This window comes from Sceloporus occidentalis, unplaced genomic scaffold (assembly GCF_023333645.1).
Source record: "Sceloporus occidentalis isolate IW3139 unplaced genomic scaffold, rSceOcc1.0.p SCAF_24, whole genome shotgun sequence".
NCBI lineage: Eukaryota > Metazoa > Chordata > Lepidosauria > Squamata > Phrynosomatidae > Sceloporus > Sceloporus occidentalis.
Window position 1 is genome coordinate 9,220,161 of NW_028317004.1, and position 19,116 is coordinate 9,239,276.

Genomic DNA, 19,116 nt, shown 5'->3' on the forward strand with positions numbered 1-19,116 from the left:
ATGGAATCAAGGACAGTACATGTTTTCAGGAAGAAGAAAAAGGTGCATAGTATTTAAAGCAGTAAGGCAGCAAAGTAACACTTTTATCCAAAAAGTTACTTGTAATAATATATTCTTAGCGATACTAGGATCCTGTAGATTTGTACATAAAACCACGGCAAATGATAAAGGATTGAGGCATAAGATCCCCTCCCAGGCCCCATTATATTTATCTTAATAACCTCCATAATGGCACTGTGGAATCTCTAAGAAGCAATAATTGTATGTTTTTAGGGTATTTCTTCCTAAAAGCAGCCCAGGGTTTAATATATATGTTCAGACTAAACTGCTTGTACAGAGAACCGTGATGGATTAGCTAAGTGAAGTTTTTAAAAGCCCATTATACTGTTGTACCCCAATGCCATTAAAAAAAAATGTAATTATGGGGGAGCAGTTCCTTTAAAAATAATAGTTAATCAGAGTCTTCATCATCAAGGTATTCTTCTGCATTGCTGGTCGTTCGAACAATACCTAAAAAAAAAAAAAATGTAAAATAAAAACTGAAGAAAGAAATGTATATACGCAAAGATAATCAGGAACCTTTATACACAAAAACGTGTGCTTGCTACCAGCCAGCTAGCTCCAACACCATCTCAACTGAGATTACCCTTACATTCATCAAGCATCCAAAAGCCGTGAAGGGTATGGTACACTGCAGTTTTTTCAGCAGGTTTCTTTTTTTGTATGATGAGGCTATTTAAACAATACACTATCCCTTAGAAAAAAAAATTTTTAAAATACAAAAAATTTCGAACTCATTGATCCATATTTTTCCATATACCACAAACACTATCCCTTAGAAAAATATATTTTTTAAAAATACAAAAATTTCGAACTCATTGGTCCATATTTTTCCATATACCACAAACACTACTGTTTTCACATACCTGTTAAACTACAAGTCCTATTATTTCCTCAACCAACCCATATGAGAATACCTGGATTTGTATCCTGAAAAAAGCCTGAAAAGCTACAAATTGGCCCTTACCTATGGGATATACACTGAAAAGCTGTAATCAGAAAAAAAAAATTACCTTGTGCTTGTCTCTTTTTAAGCAGGGAGGCACACTGAGCATTTGTGGCCATGTCTAATGCCAACTTATTTTCGTTATTCCTCAAATCCGTTCGGCAGCCTTTAAAAACCAAAACAAAGACAATATTATATACATATATACACACACACACACACACACACACACACACTACATAGACAAAAGTATTGCGACAAATGACCATTACACTAACAGGGACTTTTATAACATTGCATTCTAAATACATGGACATTAATATGTAGTTGGTCCCTCCTTTGCAGCTATAACAGCTTCCACTCTCCTAGGAAGGCTTTCCACAAGATTTTTGAGCAAAAGAGTGGGAGAGTTTCAGAGTATTTTATTGTTAATTCACAGCTGTTTTAAGGTTTGCATTACAAGAGGGAAAGTTTTAAGAACAGGCAGGAGAGTCATGTCCATCATCTTCCAACAGAGGACAATTTACAGGGCAAGACAAACACAGTCTTATTTAAACTCTTCTTGCTATAATTCTTTATTTTGATGTTATAATGCATTATTTAATATCACCCCACCTTTCAAAAGCAACAATTCCACAATGTCTGCATAGCCTTTCCACGCAGCGGCATGCAAAGCTGTATCTCCAAGCTTGTTCTGAATAAAATATGGAGAGAATATGGAGAGAAATGTGGGAACAAGGATACTGGAATTTGCCACACTTTTATGATGATCAGTTAGCATTCTAGAATGATTGAGTTTAACTGCATCTCCTAACACACACCTTTACAATCTACTCCAAAAGAGAACATTTGCACATAGCAATTCCACAATAATAATAATGACAGTGCTTGTATTTTGTAATCATCAGTGGTCAGAAGTTAAAGAATTTATTAAAGCCCATGTAAGTAATTTGATCCTTTACGCTTTCATTCATATGCATAGCATGATAGACTGTATTTGATTCAGATACCGTGTTATAAACACGTGAGGGTAGATAAGTCTTAATAATGCATTTCCATCTATATTAATACTAAGTCATACAACAGTGATTTGTTTGTTGTTTTGGTTAGGACAGCCTAAAAATATTGTGCATTTAACCCTGTATTACCTGTTGATTTAATTCAATACTCGGCTGGGCAAGTAGAAGTTCCACCACATCTGGGAAGACAAAAAAAGTTAAATTACATTTGGAATAAGTTACAACTATTAAAGACATTCTGTGTACACTTTAAAAAGGGGTTTTAGATATATTTGCAGCTTCAAATGTGGTTCCCACTGAACAAACATTTGCGCACATAAAAACACAACCATTGATCCATGGCGGGTTAGGTAATGGAAAATGTGGAAGGACAGGGAATAATGTAATTGAAGAGAAGTATAATGAATAGAACAGTAACCTTTATGGCCTCCATGGCATGCCCAGTACAACGCTGTACTTCCTGCTTTGTCCAACCCATTAGCACCGACTCTGTTCTCCAAACATTCTCTCAACCAGCTAAGGTTACCTAGAAATATTTAAAATTTCATGTTTTATTATATAATATTACATATTTGGATTTTTAGAAATCTACTGGAACTTTCATAGGTTACAAGCTGCTTTCTGTCCCTCTCCAATTCTCAAATCAGGAAGGGAATTCAGTCTGGGACATTCACTAGATGAGAATCTAGAAATATTTTGGAATGAAAACGAGCGGCTCTTATCGCAAAAGTATTGAGAAAAGACAGATTGTGCTGCTTCATTACATTCATTATATATATATATATATATATATATATATATATATATATATATATATAAATAAAACACTTTCAAAAAGATGGTCAGCACTCCAGGTCTTTAAATAGACAATTTAATTTTATTCAAAGTCAAGTCGACGTTTCAGTCATTACTGACTTTCATCAGGACATCCTGACATGGAAACTGCTGGTTACTAGCACCGGGCTTGGAATATTTGGAATGGTGTGCAATGGACTCTGTGAGTAAATATATATATATATCTCTATCTAGAAGAGGCACAAAAACATATGCATTTGCAAACCCAAGAATACAAAACATCAAATAATCAGAGAAATCCTGATCTATTTATTTATTTATTACAGCCGTAACAAGGCGAAGTAACCATATTGTTTTACCTTTTCTCTGTTACATTATGTAACTCCGTTACATTATCTGCATTGTTTAGCGGTCACAAACAACTTGTTCTAATCAAATTACTATCTGGAAAGAAACCGGTATTGTAATGGTTCCCATAACTACAGAAGCAGAATGTATTCACCATTTGCAAAGTGTCTGGTTAACAGCTATGCATACAAAGAATAATGAAGCACATGCACATAAACATATAAATGGAATAGAAATACACGTGGTTACAAAGGAGATGCACCCACCTCTTTTGGCAGCTTCGTGCAGTGGGTTGTCAATGCACTCTGCTTGTTCTGCAACTGAAGACAAAAGGAACACAATGGATTCAGAAATAATGAACACAAAATGTTTACTGATTTGCATAATACATTTTTTATTTTTATTTTTTAAGGCGGTATAGGTTTAGTGCTATAGTGGCAATAAACACAAGGAAACCCCCATTGTTGTCACATATTTAAAGTCATTTGAAAAGGCCTTTTGTCTAAACACATTTAATAAGAAACTCTGGTTTCATGAAAATACATTTGTGGCATAAATATTTTTATTTGGCTGCACAGACATTTGCGAGGACCAAGTGTTACTCGACCAGCCCCCCAGACCAGTGAAAAAGCAGGAGAGTTAAGGTGGTGCAGGAGTGTGAATGCCTGAATCACGGAATGAGTGAATGTATGTGTTTAGGGGCAACTGTGGCACAGGCTGGCTGCCTGTTTCAGGGGCAGAGGACTACCACGTCAATGTCTGGCTTTGTGTATAGTGATAGGGGTTATGCCGCACTACTGTCAATGTCTGGCTCGGTGTATAGTGATGGGGTTACGCTGTACCAACATCAATGTCTGGCTCATTATATAGCAATAGGAGTTATGCTGTACGATATCTGTTCAGTAAATTTTATTTAAACTTAAACTTATTTATTTCAGATTTCTAGTTTGGCAAATATTCTTGCCAACGTTAATTTTTTTGTGGGGTGACTTTACATTTGAAAGTGGGCGGAGGGTGCCACATACAGGATCCGACATGGGTGCCAACTACTCTAGATCAGCCCCTGGGTGGCAGCACTTTTAACGGAATTGTGTCTTTGTTGTAGCAATTTCTCTCCTCTGTGTAGACTAAGCTTTCTGAACACTGGGATTGAGCAACATTCACAAAAAGGAAACAATACATTTTGAGTTTCAGCATTTTAAAATATAATAGAATATACAATCTTGAATGAATTGGCGAGGAGTGCGAATACTTTTGCAAGACCCTTACAGCAGATGACTGTGGCAAACATGCAGCAGTTGTTATTGCTGTTTAGTGGTCCGTTTGCCATACCTGATCATTTTTGACCACCAGAACAGCAGAAAAAAATTAACCATCTATGTCCATCTTAAAATAATTTACATGGCTGATATGCCACATTAAATTAGTTTTACCCTTTATGTTGAAGCTTGGAATTAATCTCTATACATTATACAGGGCCAGGAGAAGCTCACTGGGACTGAGTCCTTATAATGTATGGTGATATTAGGGAGATCAGAAGTTCAACTCTTTTGTAAGTTCTCAGATACTCATAATTCAATGACTACTCCCAAAGAGCAAGAAAAAAAGCAAGTTTAGACAGGTTAGTTAATACTTATGAAAAGAAGAAAAGCTGCATTAGTATACTTAAGTGCTGACATGGTGTGATCCAGACAGACTGTGTGTCAGGTTCGACAACTAGACTATAAAGCTACTAACGTTATTTGCTGCATCAAATTTGGAAAACTGTCTGCAAAATCTAACATAACAACCACACACACATAATAATGTCTCTTGTTACTAACCATAATTACTTGGAACAAGACCTGTTTTTCCTTTGCATGTACCTTTCCACCAATTTGTATCACTCTGGAAAAAAAAATCTCAGTTAAATGAAACCAAAAATTTGCTAATTTAATTATTAAATTGTAACAGAAATTAGAATTTGCAATACATTGCATTCATGTTTAAAGCTGCAATCCTTTCATCCATGCTGTTACACTGAGCAATCCTGAATCATGCTTTATGTTCAGAAAGTTGTGGATAGATTGAATAACCTCCCAGCGAAAGCACTAAAGGCCTTCGTGTCAGACTGTCAATGCTCGAGGTTTGCAGAAGCTACCCTGAAGGACAAAGCATGTAGTTCCAAAACGGACTAAAATGCCTACCTGATCACCCCCCCAACCCCCACCAATATGTGGTGCTTACAGAGCCGGACTTAAGTGTTCTGGCGCCCTGTGCGGAGTAGTCCTCTGGCACCCCCTTCTCATTAACCCCCCTGCCCCTTCTCACTATCCCCCTCCCTCTGCCCCTTCTAACTATGTACTCCCTCTCCCTACTTCTCATTATCCTCACTTACCTTGTTGCCAGAGTCCTGCGGTGGGAGCGGGAGGCATCCGTCTTCCCGCTCTGCCGCGTTGCCGGCATTTCATGTTGAGTGCTGGAATATGATGTCATATTCCGGCGCTCAACATGAAATGCCGGCACCGCGATGGAGGGGCCACGAGCGGTTGCTGAAAACTTCACGAGCAAAGCATAGGTTTTTTTGTTGTTTTTTTACTTTATTTAAGTCGCACACCCCTAAGGCCGACCCTGGGTGCTTATTCAGTAAACTGTAAGATTAATTTTAGCTCACTGTATCAATTATGCATTCAGAGGGACAGTCTCCCAAAAGCATTGCGTGGTGCATAATTAATTTGGTTAAATTTTTTTCACCCACCTACCACACTTTAATGGGCAATGTCCAAAACCATTCAGGACCAGGGTTTTTTGTTTTTTTTATATATATCCTAATACCAGGATGTTTTTTTTTTATCATTTATACCATGTTTGTTAAAACCACAATTCTCCTTTTCCATTCTGATGAATCACTCTATGCACATGAAAAAAAAAAAATAATAAAAAAAAAAAAAAAAAAAAAAAAAAAGGTAAAATATAGGGTGACACTCAGCTACCATAGGCATTAAAATGCACGATGACTGGAGTACACGCGAAGTAAAAAAAAAAAATATATATATATATAAAAATATAAATACTTACCATGTCTGAAATGTAAAGGATATCACCCTCTTCAAAATAAAGTTCATCAGGCTAAAATAAAAAGGAGATAGATGTTGACGCCTGTAACTTAGAGTAACACAGATGAATGTTAAATTAAAACAAAACAAAACAACAGAAATAAAGATGGTTGACACATAACAGAAAAAATATTAAATGTTTAGAATTTAAATGTATTCAAGATACAGAATTAGCTTAAATTGGAAAAAGCATGGCTTTACTTTCAAACTGAAAGGTTACTGAAAAAGATTAGGAAACTAGCTGATTGAAAGAAGATGAATAAGAAAAACTCACTGTTCTTGGTTCAAATGTATATAAAGCTCGGAATACCTTCACTTGCCCTGGTGGGAGGAAACAAAAATACTCTTAGTATAATCGGTTTAAACCAGCGATTAATGTTACATACAGTTAACAAATGAAGTTTCTAAGCCAGAAACGATGCATGTTAAAATTGTATCATTACAGACTAGAACAGAATCTGCATCCACAATTAAAGCTAAACCAAGAACGTCCTACCCCAGTAAGCAAAAGCACAGTCAAAAGACAACTGGCAAAGAACATCCTTCGTGGGACAATGGAAGTCTAAACTGGAAAAACAGCCTCTTTACTGACAAATAAAAAAATTGGCATTTTGAGTGGCAATCACAGAATTAATTAGAGTGGACGGCAACATGAGGGGCTAACACCTGCACAGGTTAACCCCTTTGTGACAAAGGCTGATTTTACTTTTTGTACCCTTCATGACAATGGCCGTTTTAACATTTCTGCGCTGCTCGTGTTTAGCTGTAATTTTCTTCTTTCCCATTTACTGAACCCACACACATTAGATATTGTTTTTTTCAGGACAAGAAGGGCTTTAGATGACATTGTTTTGATTGTATCATATTATTTACTATTAAACAAAGTATAAAACATTTAGAAAAAAATTACTGTTTCTAACTTTTAGTTGAAAAATCTTTTACTCATCTATAAAAGGTTATAAAAAAACCTGCTAAATAGATTCTACTATTTGTCCTGAGTTTAGAAATACCCAATGTTTTTAAGTTTGTTTGCTTTTTTCTGCACGTTATGGAGCAATAAGTACAGGTAGCGTTTTGCTATTTCAAAGCCATTTTTTCCAAATCTGGTAATTCTTCCCCCATGTGCCATTTCGGGTATCTTTGAACCCGGCCAATGCAATTTACCCCATCAAGTCATATATTTTTGAAAACTAGACAGCCCAGGGTATTCCAAATGCTAGTATTTTAACCCTTTCCAAGCACTTATTCTACCATCAGCCTTTGTCAAACTTTATGGTAGTAATTTTTTTGCATTTGTTTTTTCACACACATTTTACTTCAGGTATGAATAAACAGGTTCTGGTATATGTCACTATCAAAAAACACCCCAATATGTGTTTAGCAACATCTCCTGAGTACAGCGATACCTCACCTGAATGATTTTCCCTGGCTCTTTGGGGGCAAAAGGGCCACATTTGGGGCATGCTCATTTTCAATGTTGAACTTTGGCATTTAGGGATCCACTGCCAATGCCCTATTTGGTACATCTTTGAGCCGGGCCATTTCAGTGTGCCCAATAAAGCCATATATTTTTGAAAACTAGACACCCCAGGGTATTTCAAATGCTAGTATTTTAACTCTTTCCATGCACCATATCTACCACCAGTCTTTGTCACACTTTGTGGTAGTCATTTTTTTACATTTGTTTTGTCACACACCTTTTACTTCAGGTATGAATTAAAAAGTTCTCGTATATGTCACTATCTCAAAACACCCCAATATGTGTTCAGCAACATCTCCTGAGCGCAGTGATACCCCATATGAATGATTTTGCCTGGCTGTTTGGGGGCAAAAGGGCCACATTTGGGGCATGCACATTTTTCAATGTTGAACTTTGGCATTTGGGGATCCACTGCCCATGCCCTATTTGGTACATCTTTGAGCCGGGCCATTTCAGTATGCCCAACAAAACCATATATTTTTGAAAACTAGACACCACAGGGTATTTTAACTCTTTGCATGCACACATTTTACCACCAGCATTTTTTCAAAGTTTGCAGTAGTATTTTTGTGTGTGTATTTTTCCCACACACACCTAATTTATGTATGAATTTACAGCTCCTGGTATATGCTGCTGTCACACGACACCCCAATATGTGTTCAGCAACATCTCCTGAGTACAGTGATACCCCACATGCATGGGTTTGTCATTTTTGGGGGGGAACTAAAAGGCCACATTTGGTACGTGTGCATTTTTCTAATTGGAAATTAGATGTGTGGCCATCCTTCCCCCCGTGTTAATTGGGACCTAGTTGAACCCGGCCAATTCAATTTACCCCATCAAATCATACATTTTTTAAAAGTAGACACCCCATGGGCATTTAATATGCCAGTATTTTAACTCTTTCCATGCGAGAACTGTTTTAAGCTAATATGCTAATTTTAGGACTTGCTCACAAAAATATATTTTTTATATATATATATTTATTTTTTTTTGGCCTTTTTAAAAAAAAAAATGTAACATTTTTTTTCAACTTGAAGGTTCCCCTGATAGTGACATCAGTGGGAAATTATTTTTACATTTTACTGTTTTTTTACTATTTTTTTCTAATTATTATTTTATTTTTAATTTATTTTTAATAATCACACTGTGATTAGAAAGCTGAGCTCCGTTGACTTGCATGGTTGAATGCAGTACCTGTATTCAACCTGCAAGTGGAGCCAGAGTTCTCTAGAGGGTCTGGAGACCGTCTAGCGAACTTTTTCGTCTTTATTGTTTTTCTTCCCGGGCCGCCGCCATCTTGCTGATGGCGAAGATCACCGGCAGCTGCGGCTGTGACCGCTCTCCGGAGCGGTCACAGTCCATCCCAAGGTAAGTGTTTGGTGTCGCTGGATGCCTCCAGCCGCTTTTAAAACGGGCGTCCCCCACCATACAAAGTATGGCGGATGTTGACGCCCCGGGGAGGGGCCCCTTTGTGCCGATCATGGCGTTGCTGAATGCCTCGAGGTCGAGGCATTACAGCAACGCCGTTTCGGTGCAGAAAGCGAAAATAGATCGCTTTCTGCACACGTTTAAAGACGTGCCGGTCCTGGCACGTCAATTGTCGTTAACGACTTGAATTTCGGCGACGTGCCCGGACCGGCAATTGTCATCAAGGGGTTAAATTTTCAGGTTTAGGGATGCTTTGTGTCTTCTGGCATTGGTGACTACATTTTGACCAAAACAAGGTAGCACTCTAATCCAAAAGGGATGGTGTACCTCTGCAGAATAAAGTTGTGCACAATAGGATTCACTTTCCAACAGGACAATGGTCCTAAAAATATCTGAAGTCCAAGGAATAGCAAGGAGTGACAGTTTGCTTGGACCTCAATCCCACTGAACATCTTTTGGAACATCTAAAAAAAGGTGGAACACGCTCAACATCTCTAAACACTCGGCTGGGATATTGTTGAATGTAAAATTCTGCACAAACCTTGTAAAATTAATGCAAGATAGAGATAAATTGTGGTCATACCAAATATGTAGAATTTGAGTACGAGTTACCATATTTTTTTTTCTCAGCTATTAGTTATATTATAAAAATACTGTATCAAACAGATTTAAAAGGTTTTCAGAAATACTGAAAATAAAAGTAGATTGTGGTTGTGGACTTTTTGATCTTATTGTGTGCGTGTAATATTTTTTTTTATATATATATATATATATATATATATATATATCCATATAATATTTTGCCACATGGGTAGAATGAGTAACTAGGATGTAAATAGTTGTACACCACATAACTATGTGGACATACAAACAAATGGTGGGAATGGCCCTGCTCTAATGGGGTTACAATCTAGTAGGCAGAGGCATTATAATCTGCCAGATTTAAAGTTACAATTTCCATTTATACACACGCACACACAACATTATATGAGATGGCACATATGTTTTATTTTATGCATCCATCAGTTACCTAATTAAATTAGGCCGAAAATCCAGCTGAATTACAACATAAGCACTGTGTGTTGCTGCTCACGTGCAAGCAAAGTATTTGAAAGGAAGCATTCTTGTGAAATGAACTCCCCGCGAGAATTTAACCATACAGGGGAAACCCTGTGAAATAGCACCGCTGTGTTCACGTAACCTCTCATCCTGCCTTGACCGAATATACTATGCCCAACACAAACCTAATGACCCTGCATTAGTTGGATGGTAAATAGAAGGTGAATTCCAGCATTCTTAATTCCTGTGCTGTCCTGTGCTGTTCTGTAGAGCTTGGAGCAGCACAAGAAGCACACATAACAAAAGCCAGGGGTTCTCAAACTGCGGCCCTCCAGCTGCTGCAGGACTACATCTCCCATAATGCTCCTTCAGCTAAGGGGCTGGCTGAGGAGTATGGGAGATGTAGTCCTGCAGCAGCTGGAGGGCCGCAGTTTGAGAACCCCTGACAAAAGCAGTAAGCCAGTATCATTGCCTCATGCTGCAGACCCACTCCGATCCAGGATGAAACCTTCATCAGCAGCTACAGGAGGAAGAACTTTACGTTATGTTGATTTTAAAATTATTTTCCCTCTTCCCCAGAGTCATATTTTTTACTCTACCCCACTAAATTTTTTTCATTCCTCATTGATTCACTACAATGTACAGTGCTTGTGCAAAAAGAATGAGGTTTCTTTTATGTAACTGCAACTTCTTTTCATCCTACTTCTAAACACAGGAAACCACTCTTGACACAGATTTTTTCTGCAGACGTATCTTCCTGCAAGTGAAAACACTTTACAAATGTTCTAGTCTCAGCTATTGATGTTCCATTTTTTTAAAGTACTTTTTGTTGTGTAACATCAACATTAAAAGGAGTTGAGTCATAAAGACCACCGAACCATGCCTTTTACAATGGCAAAAAAGAAATAGTGAACGTTTGATATAAAGCCTAGAACAACAGTTTACTTTATACAAACCTAGATTCTTCATGTCATCCTGATGTCCACCATGAGAGGTAGAGGTGGGTGAGGCAGCCCAAGGTGCAACACGCTCTAGGATGTGGCACTTTGGTATACAGTGATCATATCTCCCCATGTTTAAAACTACTGCTTTTTTACATCTATTCCAACAATTCTGTAGTTTAGATTTCCCCATTAATATCCTCTCAATGCTGAAATAGAGTAAACCCACTTCAAACATGTCAAACGAGAGTCCGCAGCAACAGCCCAAGTACACTGGACAACCTTTTAACCTTGTCCTGTTCTCAAAATGGTTTTAAAATTACTGTTTTAATGAAAAGAAAAAATAAAGTAATAAATAATTTAATAAATTATTCTGGCAGTCTATATCTCTATGCTAAGAGGAAAATGCTAATGTTCAACTGTCCACTGATTCTTAATCTCCAAGAGTAATGTTACATACGATATACAGTATATTATATAATCTGTAGCAAAACACACCCTTCGACTGTTTGATAAATGGCTCATTACCTTAAAAAGTTGGACAGCACAAACCAAAAAACATAAGAATGGCACAGACTCAAAAACGGTTTTGACCTCATGGAATCTGAAATCTATGTCTTGGAGTAACAGGACCAGCATTAGATAATACATTTCCTCCATGATAACCCTTTACTGCACCAATCAACAACCAGTGACCGAAATATAAGGCAGAAATAAGTTAACGGAGAGAAATGGTCACGCGGGTCCAAGGAACAGGAAGTCAAGATAGGACTGGATGATGCCGGATTAAGGGAAAAACGACAGACCATCTCAGTACAAAAAGTCAATAGATGCTGCGAGTCAGAATTACTAATGAAAAGCTCTTATACAACAGAGGCTTTGTCTGGACAGACAATACTCCTTTTATTTGCTGTAACAACAAATTATTCAAGAAAGAAATCATTGCAGTCAACTTGTTGCTACTAAAGAATTATGCGATATTGTGTAGCTGCCACATCGAAATCCCTAACGTTGCAACATGGACGGCACATACGCAGTTTGGATAATCCTGGTAGAAATAGGAAATTCTAGTAGCTTTAGACACACTAATGACACAGAACATGGTAGTATTAGATCCATCTCATAAATTCTTTGAGTTTGAGGATTCTGCGCAGTATCTTAGCTGATCCTAGCACTGATATATATAAATATATATATGTATCTAGATAGATAGATAGGATATCGTGACGGGTGTGATAAGAGGCCATTAATCAGATGACATCACTCTTGTGTTCCAATGGCACACCGCATTTCTAATCCAAGTTTAACACTTTAGCTCAAAATGTCCTTGTTTTCCACGAAAACCCCAAATATTTGAACGGTACTATATATCCTTTCTCTGCTTACAGAGGAGAGAAAAAAGACACCATCTGAAAACTAATGGTATTTGGGGCAGGCCTGAACCAACCACTGGATTTGCCAGACACAGATATAATCCATTTTTATAGCCATGCCAAGATGTCAGGTGATATGGTGGACATGGACCAGTGTCCTTTGACTTTGTGAAAGATCCCTGTTAGAATGCCATGGGAGGGGTGGACCGTATTATGTTCTGTCCATAACTGCGTCCTTGAGAAGCGTGCCACAGTTGGAGCAACAGTGACAACGAGTGACAGACTGCGTCACAAAGATTTGCTATGATTGCCCATCAATCTGGTAATTGTAGTATCTGGACCATCAGGGCATGACTCATCCTCCAGTTACACGTCTTGTCTTTATTTGTGGGGTAAGTGATAATTCATCTCAGATCTGTTGAAACCACTATAGAAAAAGGTTTAGTAACAGGAAGTTGAGGAAGCATTTCAAAACATCTTTCCTTGACTTAGAGGCAGACTCCACCCAAAGATCTTCACGCTCAAGACTATGACCACCTGCTGCTGGTTCTGAAAACCAGGGGTGACAGGTCATCCACCACTTAAAGGAGACAGTTTACTGTCAATGACAGCCCCAGTGAAGAACACCACATATTAAAGTACTTTATTTTAATCCCCATCCCAGCGGTAGATAATTGGGACAGCCTCCCAGCAGAACTGGTAGAGGATAATACAGTGAAGGAATTTTAACAATCATGTCAGATGCATAAAACTATCTTGACTATAATACAAGGCCAACGACTGTTAAGGTTTGAGTCTTTACAGCTTTGGCCTTTTATGCATATAAAAGCTGAGAGTATTTTTTAATTTTCCTTTATTTCCCCTTGGATATGCACAGGGCATTCTGCGGCATCTCACGTATTTGTTTGCCTGCCCCCAGCTATTATCCTCCTTGCATGTAATATATGTGCACCAAAGGTGCTATCCCTCTGGCGGCAAGCAGCCACCCCCAGTATACTACACTGGGCATTTATGAATGAAACACCCCAGGTTTAGGCGAATGAACGGCATCAGCGAGGATTGGAAAATTCTGGAGATTACTACACTTTTACCCTCCCTCCTTAGAATGGACCAAACTGTTAACGGGTGCAATTTTATGTAATAATGTTCAAAAAGATTCTCAGGTTTGGCATTTTACCTTCACACAATTAACTAAGATATATTCATAATTGTGAGATTGTCTGAAAAAAACCTCCTAAATGTTTCACAGATGGCTGGATTTTTACTTTCAAGGCGGACTTTTGTGCATGGAGATATTTTTTTTTGGTTGCTATGGTTATTCCAACAAAATATTGAAATACACATAAAAAACAGACATTTAGGTTGCATAGTGCTGCTGAAATGAGAAACAAAGAAGTCAGCACATACTATTCAAAACACACCTGAGGCATAAATATTGGGGATTCCGTCACACTATATGGCCATATATTGCTTAGCCCGCCACTACGTCAAAATATCCCAAATTTGCGAGTGCTATCCAATCTCACACGGCTATATTGCCTACCAAGGAGCTGAATGAGTGGGACTGCAGAGCTTTTTAACCCACTGGCCCTCTATGGCCATATAGTGTGCCAGAATCCCAAATACATACCCCAGAAAGGTGCTTTACTGGGTGTGCGCTGATCTCATGCTTTTTTTTTTTTTTTTGTATGGCTATTCCAACACCTCGCATTAAAATTCTTCTATACACATATTTTCCACATACACAGCATAATATCATACGAAGAGAGCCTGGCCCACATCCAATAAATAGTGCGGAGCATGCACTCGGTGGGAGTGGAATGTAGAACTGGGATAGTGCAGAGTGGGCGAGATGTTAACCTCTTCTTTGCCTGCTAATTCTGCTAATGAAGCCCCATAACTCTAATGGCACGCCTGACAGCTTTTTTTCCTGCTGTAACCCCAAGTTACGTCACATTGACACAGTTTTGTGGAGTTGTGCTTATAAGTTAAACAATTTTAAGTCTCTGGGTGCAATGTGCTGCAAACCCATCTGGCACTGAAGGGGTTAAGCTAGCTACTGTCAAATCAAATTGCAGTCAAGAAAAAAAAAACAAAAAAAACCATGCGATGTAAAACCTGCATGGCAACAAGCTGGTGTGAGCAACCACTCATCTCGGGTATCATGACTGACAACTCCCAGCATGCTCAGCCATATGGATTATCTCCAGCTCAACGCAGAAATGCATGCCTCGCTGGTGAATCCGCTGTACGATATTAAGCATGTTAACCCTTTAGTAAAAAACGACAACGAGTAATGCAATCACCCCTTCCAGCAAACACAAAGTCAATTCTGGCTCTGCAGCACCTGGCACAGATAGGGTTAAACTGTGGGTTTGGCGGGAGCCGTAGGGCTTGGAGGAGCCCCCGTACACACAGTTCGAAGCACACACAGCACGGGGAGTGGCAAGGTGGACAGGCCTCTTCCTTTACCTGGCTTGGCTGGTTTGGGTGGCGGCTTAGACATGGTTCGTCTTCTCTCCAAGTTTTTAGTCCGGCTGACAGAACAAGGGCCCCTCCGCAAACGGGCTGCCCGGCGAGAAAGCAATCCAGGCAGAAGACTTTATCTTTAAATTGAGACGTTAGATTAGATGAGGCTACCAGGTCCCTGCCCTGTAAATGAGGAAGTGAATGGAGGGGAGGAGGAGGAGTTGAGTAGTCACCACCCCACTCCACGCAAGCACAGGCAGGGACCCACACGGCTCACCTCGTGCTACCCACTGGAGGGATCTACGCACTGCAGGTACTGCTACCTTTCCTACAAGCGGTCCTAGCGGGAGTGCATGTCATATGACAGGGAACGCACACCGGACATGGCCGCTGTACACACACACACACTCTCTCTCTCCCCCCCCCCCCCATAGGAGAAGGCAGCGGTGATAGTGTAAACACACGAGGAAGCATCTCCAAAGAGGAAGAAAGCGGTGGCTGCAAACCCTATTGCAGACTGCACAGTCAGTTATTTACTTGTGTGTATGTACAGTGTCTATATATATATACATACATACACACACACACCAATCAGCAATAATATTATGGCCGCTGACAGGTGAAGGGAATAACACTGGTAATCTGGTTATCATGGCACCTGTCAGTGGGTGGGATATATTAGGCAGCAAGTGAACATTTCGACCTCAAAGTTGATGTGTTAGAAGCTAGACGACTTGGTCGGCGCGTCTCCAAAGCCACGGCTCTTGAGGGGTGTCTCTGGTCTGCAGTGGTCAGTACCTATGAAAAGTGGTCCATGAAAAGAAAAGCAGTGGACTAGTGACAGGGTCATGGGTAGCCAAGGCTCATTGATGCACGTTGGGACAAAGGCTGGCCGTGTAGTCACATCCAACAGACGAGCTGCTGTAGAGCAAATTGCTAAAAAAATGATGCTGGTTCTGATAGAAAGGTGTCAGAACACACAGTACATCGTGGTTTGTTGTATGGGGCATGCTGACCCCTGTCCAACAGCTGAAAGCGCACATAATGGGCAAGTGAGCATAAAAATTGGACCACGGAGCAATGGAGGAAGGTGGCCTGGTCTGAGGAATCGCATTTTCTTTTACATCGTGTGGACGGCCGTGTTTGTGCGTTGCTTACCTGGAGAACGCATGGCACCAGGATTTATCCATGGAGGTCCCACCTTGTAACTTGCAGGACCTAAAGGATCTGCTGCTTACGTCTTGTTGCCAGATACCACAGCATACCTTCAGAGGTCTAGTGGAGTACATGCCTCGTCATGTCAGGGCTGTTTTGGCGACAAAAAGGGGACCTACACAATATTAGGTGGTCATAACTCATATGAAGGGAGAAAAGTTCGCCAAGCATTTTTGTTTAAGAATTGCCCGTACTACTGATTAATGTTAACTACTGTTTTTAATTAAAAAAAAAACCAGCAATTCTAAAAAATACGTGGTGTACTGATGGTGTTATTTCTTGTGTAACTGAGTCTGCCGTCTATAATAAGTTTGCATTCACCACTTTGTTCCTTTTATGGAGATGATTCTTACTGGGTTAACACTATGTTGGATGGACAATGCACCAAAGTGTGATATTTGTGTCTAGGCTTCTTTAAAAAAAAATATATATATATAAATATATGGACTAGTGTGGATTTGGTGGATGCCAGGAGAACATTACCTACCCGACTGCATTGTGCCAACTGTTAAGTTTGGTGCAGAAGAGATAATGGTATGGGGCTGTTTTTCAGGGGTTGGGTCCCTTACTTCCAATGACGGGAAATCTTAATGTTTCAGATATTTTAGACAGTTGTATGCTTCCAACTTTGTGGGAATAGCTTGGGGAAAGCCCTTTTCTATTCCAGCATGGCTTTGCCCAGTGTGCAAATCAAGGTTCATGAAGACCTGGTTGGATGAGTTTGTGTGGAAGAACTTGACTGTCCCGTACAGAGTCCTGGTCTCAACCCCATCAAGGTGGCATCTTTAATATTGCTTGGACCCTGGACAAGCATTTTGTTTAGATATTTACAAATTTAGGACGGTAATTATCAATTTTAATTTATTTTCCTTCTCCTCTGCGCATTTCTACTGAAGCAGGCAGTATAGTTAATGAATCTATCCATACATGTATAGTATCATATAACAGATTAACTCACATTGATTCAATAAATCCATACAATGTTTGTATTAATTAAAAAAGCAATATGTTTTATGTGTAGCCAACTTTATTTCCTGTTTTTTTTTTTTTCACGTGATCATTGCTTCCCAATAGCTCTGCCCTATTTTTATTTTGCGGATTTCTGTTAATTTAAACATCGTTTGTAAGGCTGTTCATAACATCCAAACTATCCAAATACTGCTTATGAGGAGGTTTGATCTATGGCTTCGTCAGCTTCTTGGCATCTACTGTGGTAAAAAATATCGGACTGATGGTTACATGCAGGGGATCACCTATAAACACACCGTACCCACCTTGTAGAAAAAACACAAACATATTAATCTGTATGTCATGATGGTGATATACTTGGCTTTAGTCAGCTCCAGCTGTGGCTCAGGGAACGCTGTGGATTTCAGACCACCCTTGCACGTGTGTGCAAAATCTCCCCCATTGATTTAAATGGGAGCACATTCCTGCCACTGATTGGATGCTTTAAGAATAGCGGAACCTTGGAGAATGAGGGCAGCTGCTTTTGTGGGGCTGCATCTTCTGTGTCAGGTAGGTGCTTTTTTTCCCCCTGTTTTGGAAGAACATGGGGGTGTCAGGGACATTAAACTGTCCATTTAAATGGAAGCATGATGTTCGTGTGAAAGATAAACTCATAGTATGTTACAGTTTAGTTGTTATTGATGTATACAGCACCATTATATTCAAAAGTGCTGTACAATAGTTTCCTAATAGTAACTTTTAGGTTTGTTAGATAAAAATATTGTATCTGGTTTAGAATCCCTTAAGATGTCAAAACTATTTTTATGATGATTGGCTTTTTAAACACAGTTTTATCTATATGGGACACTTGATACTGAAGCAATTCTCAGGGTTAAAGGTTAAATCTGCATTATCTGCAGCTGATTCTGGATTTAACACTAGAACTGGTTAAAAAAAACAAAAAAACAAAACCTTATCACAGACTTTCCAAGAATTATCTCATCTTCAACAGGCACAGGTTACAGACACTGCAGCATGTGACAACCTTCTTCAATGTCAAAATTAGTCTTATAAATGCAGTTTAGCTTTCTTGAGGATCCCGTAAAATGCTTTCCTAAACATGTACTGGGTGGGTATTTGAGATTTCCTCACTAGTCACTGAGATGTAAGTGAGCTCTGACCCAGGCGTCTAGCCATCACAATTTGGCTCTTGTTAAAGTGTCTCAGATCCTTACGCTTGCCCATTTTTCCTGCTTCTAACACATCAACTTTAAGGAGGAAATGTTCACTTGCTGCCTAATATATCCCACCCACTGACAGGTGCCATGATAACAAGATTATCAGTGTTATTCACTTTACTTGTCAGCGGTCATAATGTTATGGCGGATCAGTGTATACATTGAGTTATCTGCCGCTTTCACATAGAAACCATATAAATATGTTTGCAAAAAAATGAAATATAATAATAAAAAAACATTAACGTTCCTTTAAATGTAAACAAAAATACAGTTAGTAAGTACTTATTGTACTGTGCCGAGGAATACGATGGTTATAAATCAATAACTTTTACAGATAGGTGCATTTCTGTGCTTGTATTGAGTGTACATTTCACCGAGCACCATGTGACTACAAACTCCAGCCAGCTCTCCAGCCAGCCCACTAACACTCAGCTTACACAGAGAAGGACAGCCGGTCCTCCAAGACAGCACATAAGGTACACAGTACATTTAATTTGCTATGGATTTCTGTATAGTTGTGTGATTTTAATATGTATGTTGACACTAGTATGTTGCCTTAGTGTAGTATATTCTCTTAAGATGTTCTTGCTTGCTACCAGGTAGACTTTGCAGAAGCAGGAGACTAACACTGTTAGTGAATCATGTCTCTGTTACTGTAGATGCTCATTAGCCAAGGGATTGTCTGAAATAAATAGAAAT

General features: G+C 39.1%; 1 protein-coding gene across 1 annotated transcript; it reads right to left on the reverse strand.

The window, feature by feature from the left end:
* Positions 1-451: 451 nt before the first annotated feature.
* On the reverse strand, positions 452-15,053 carry LOC149300587 (osteoclast-stimulating factor 1). The gene is made up of 10 exons (XM_089485184.1): positions 15,020-15,053; positions 6,538-6,584; positions 6,226-6,276; positions 4,992-5,055; positions 3,435-3,488; positions 2,444-2,551; positions 2,155-2,204; positions 1,622-1,700; positions 1,074-1,172; positions 452-510 (listed from the first exon to the last, which is right to left on the reverse strand). The coding sequence occupies exons 1-10, from the start codon at positions 15,051-15,053 to the stop codon at positions 452-454; spliced, it is 645 nt and encodes a 214-aa protein (XP_089341310.1).
* Between the last annotated feature and the right edge of the window lie 4,063 nt (positions 15,054-19,116).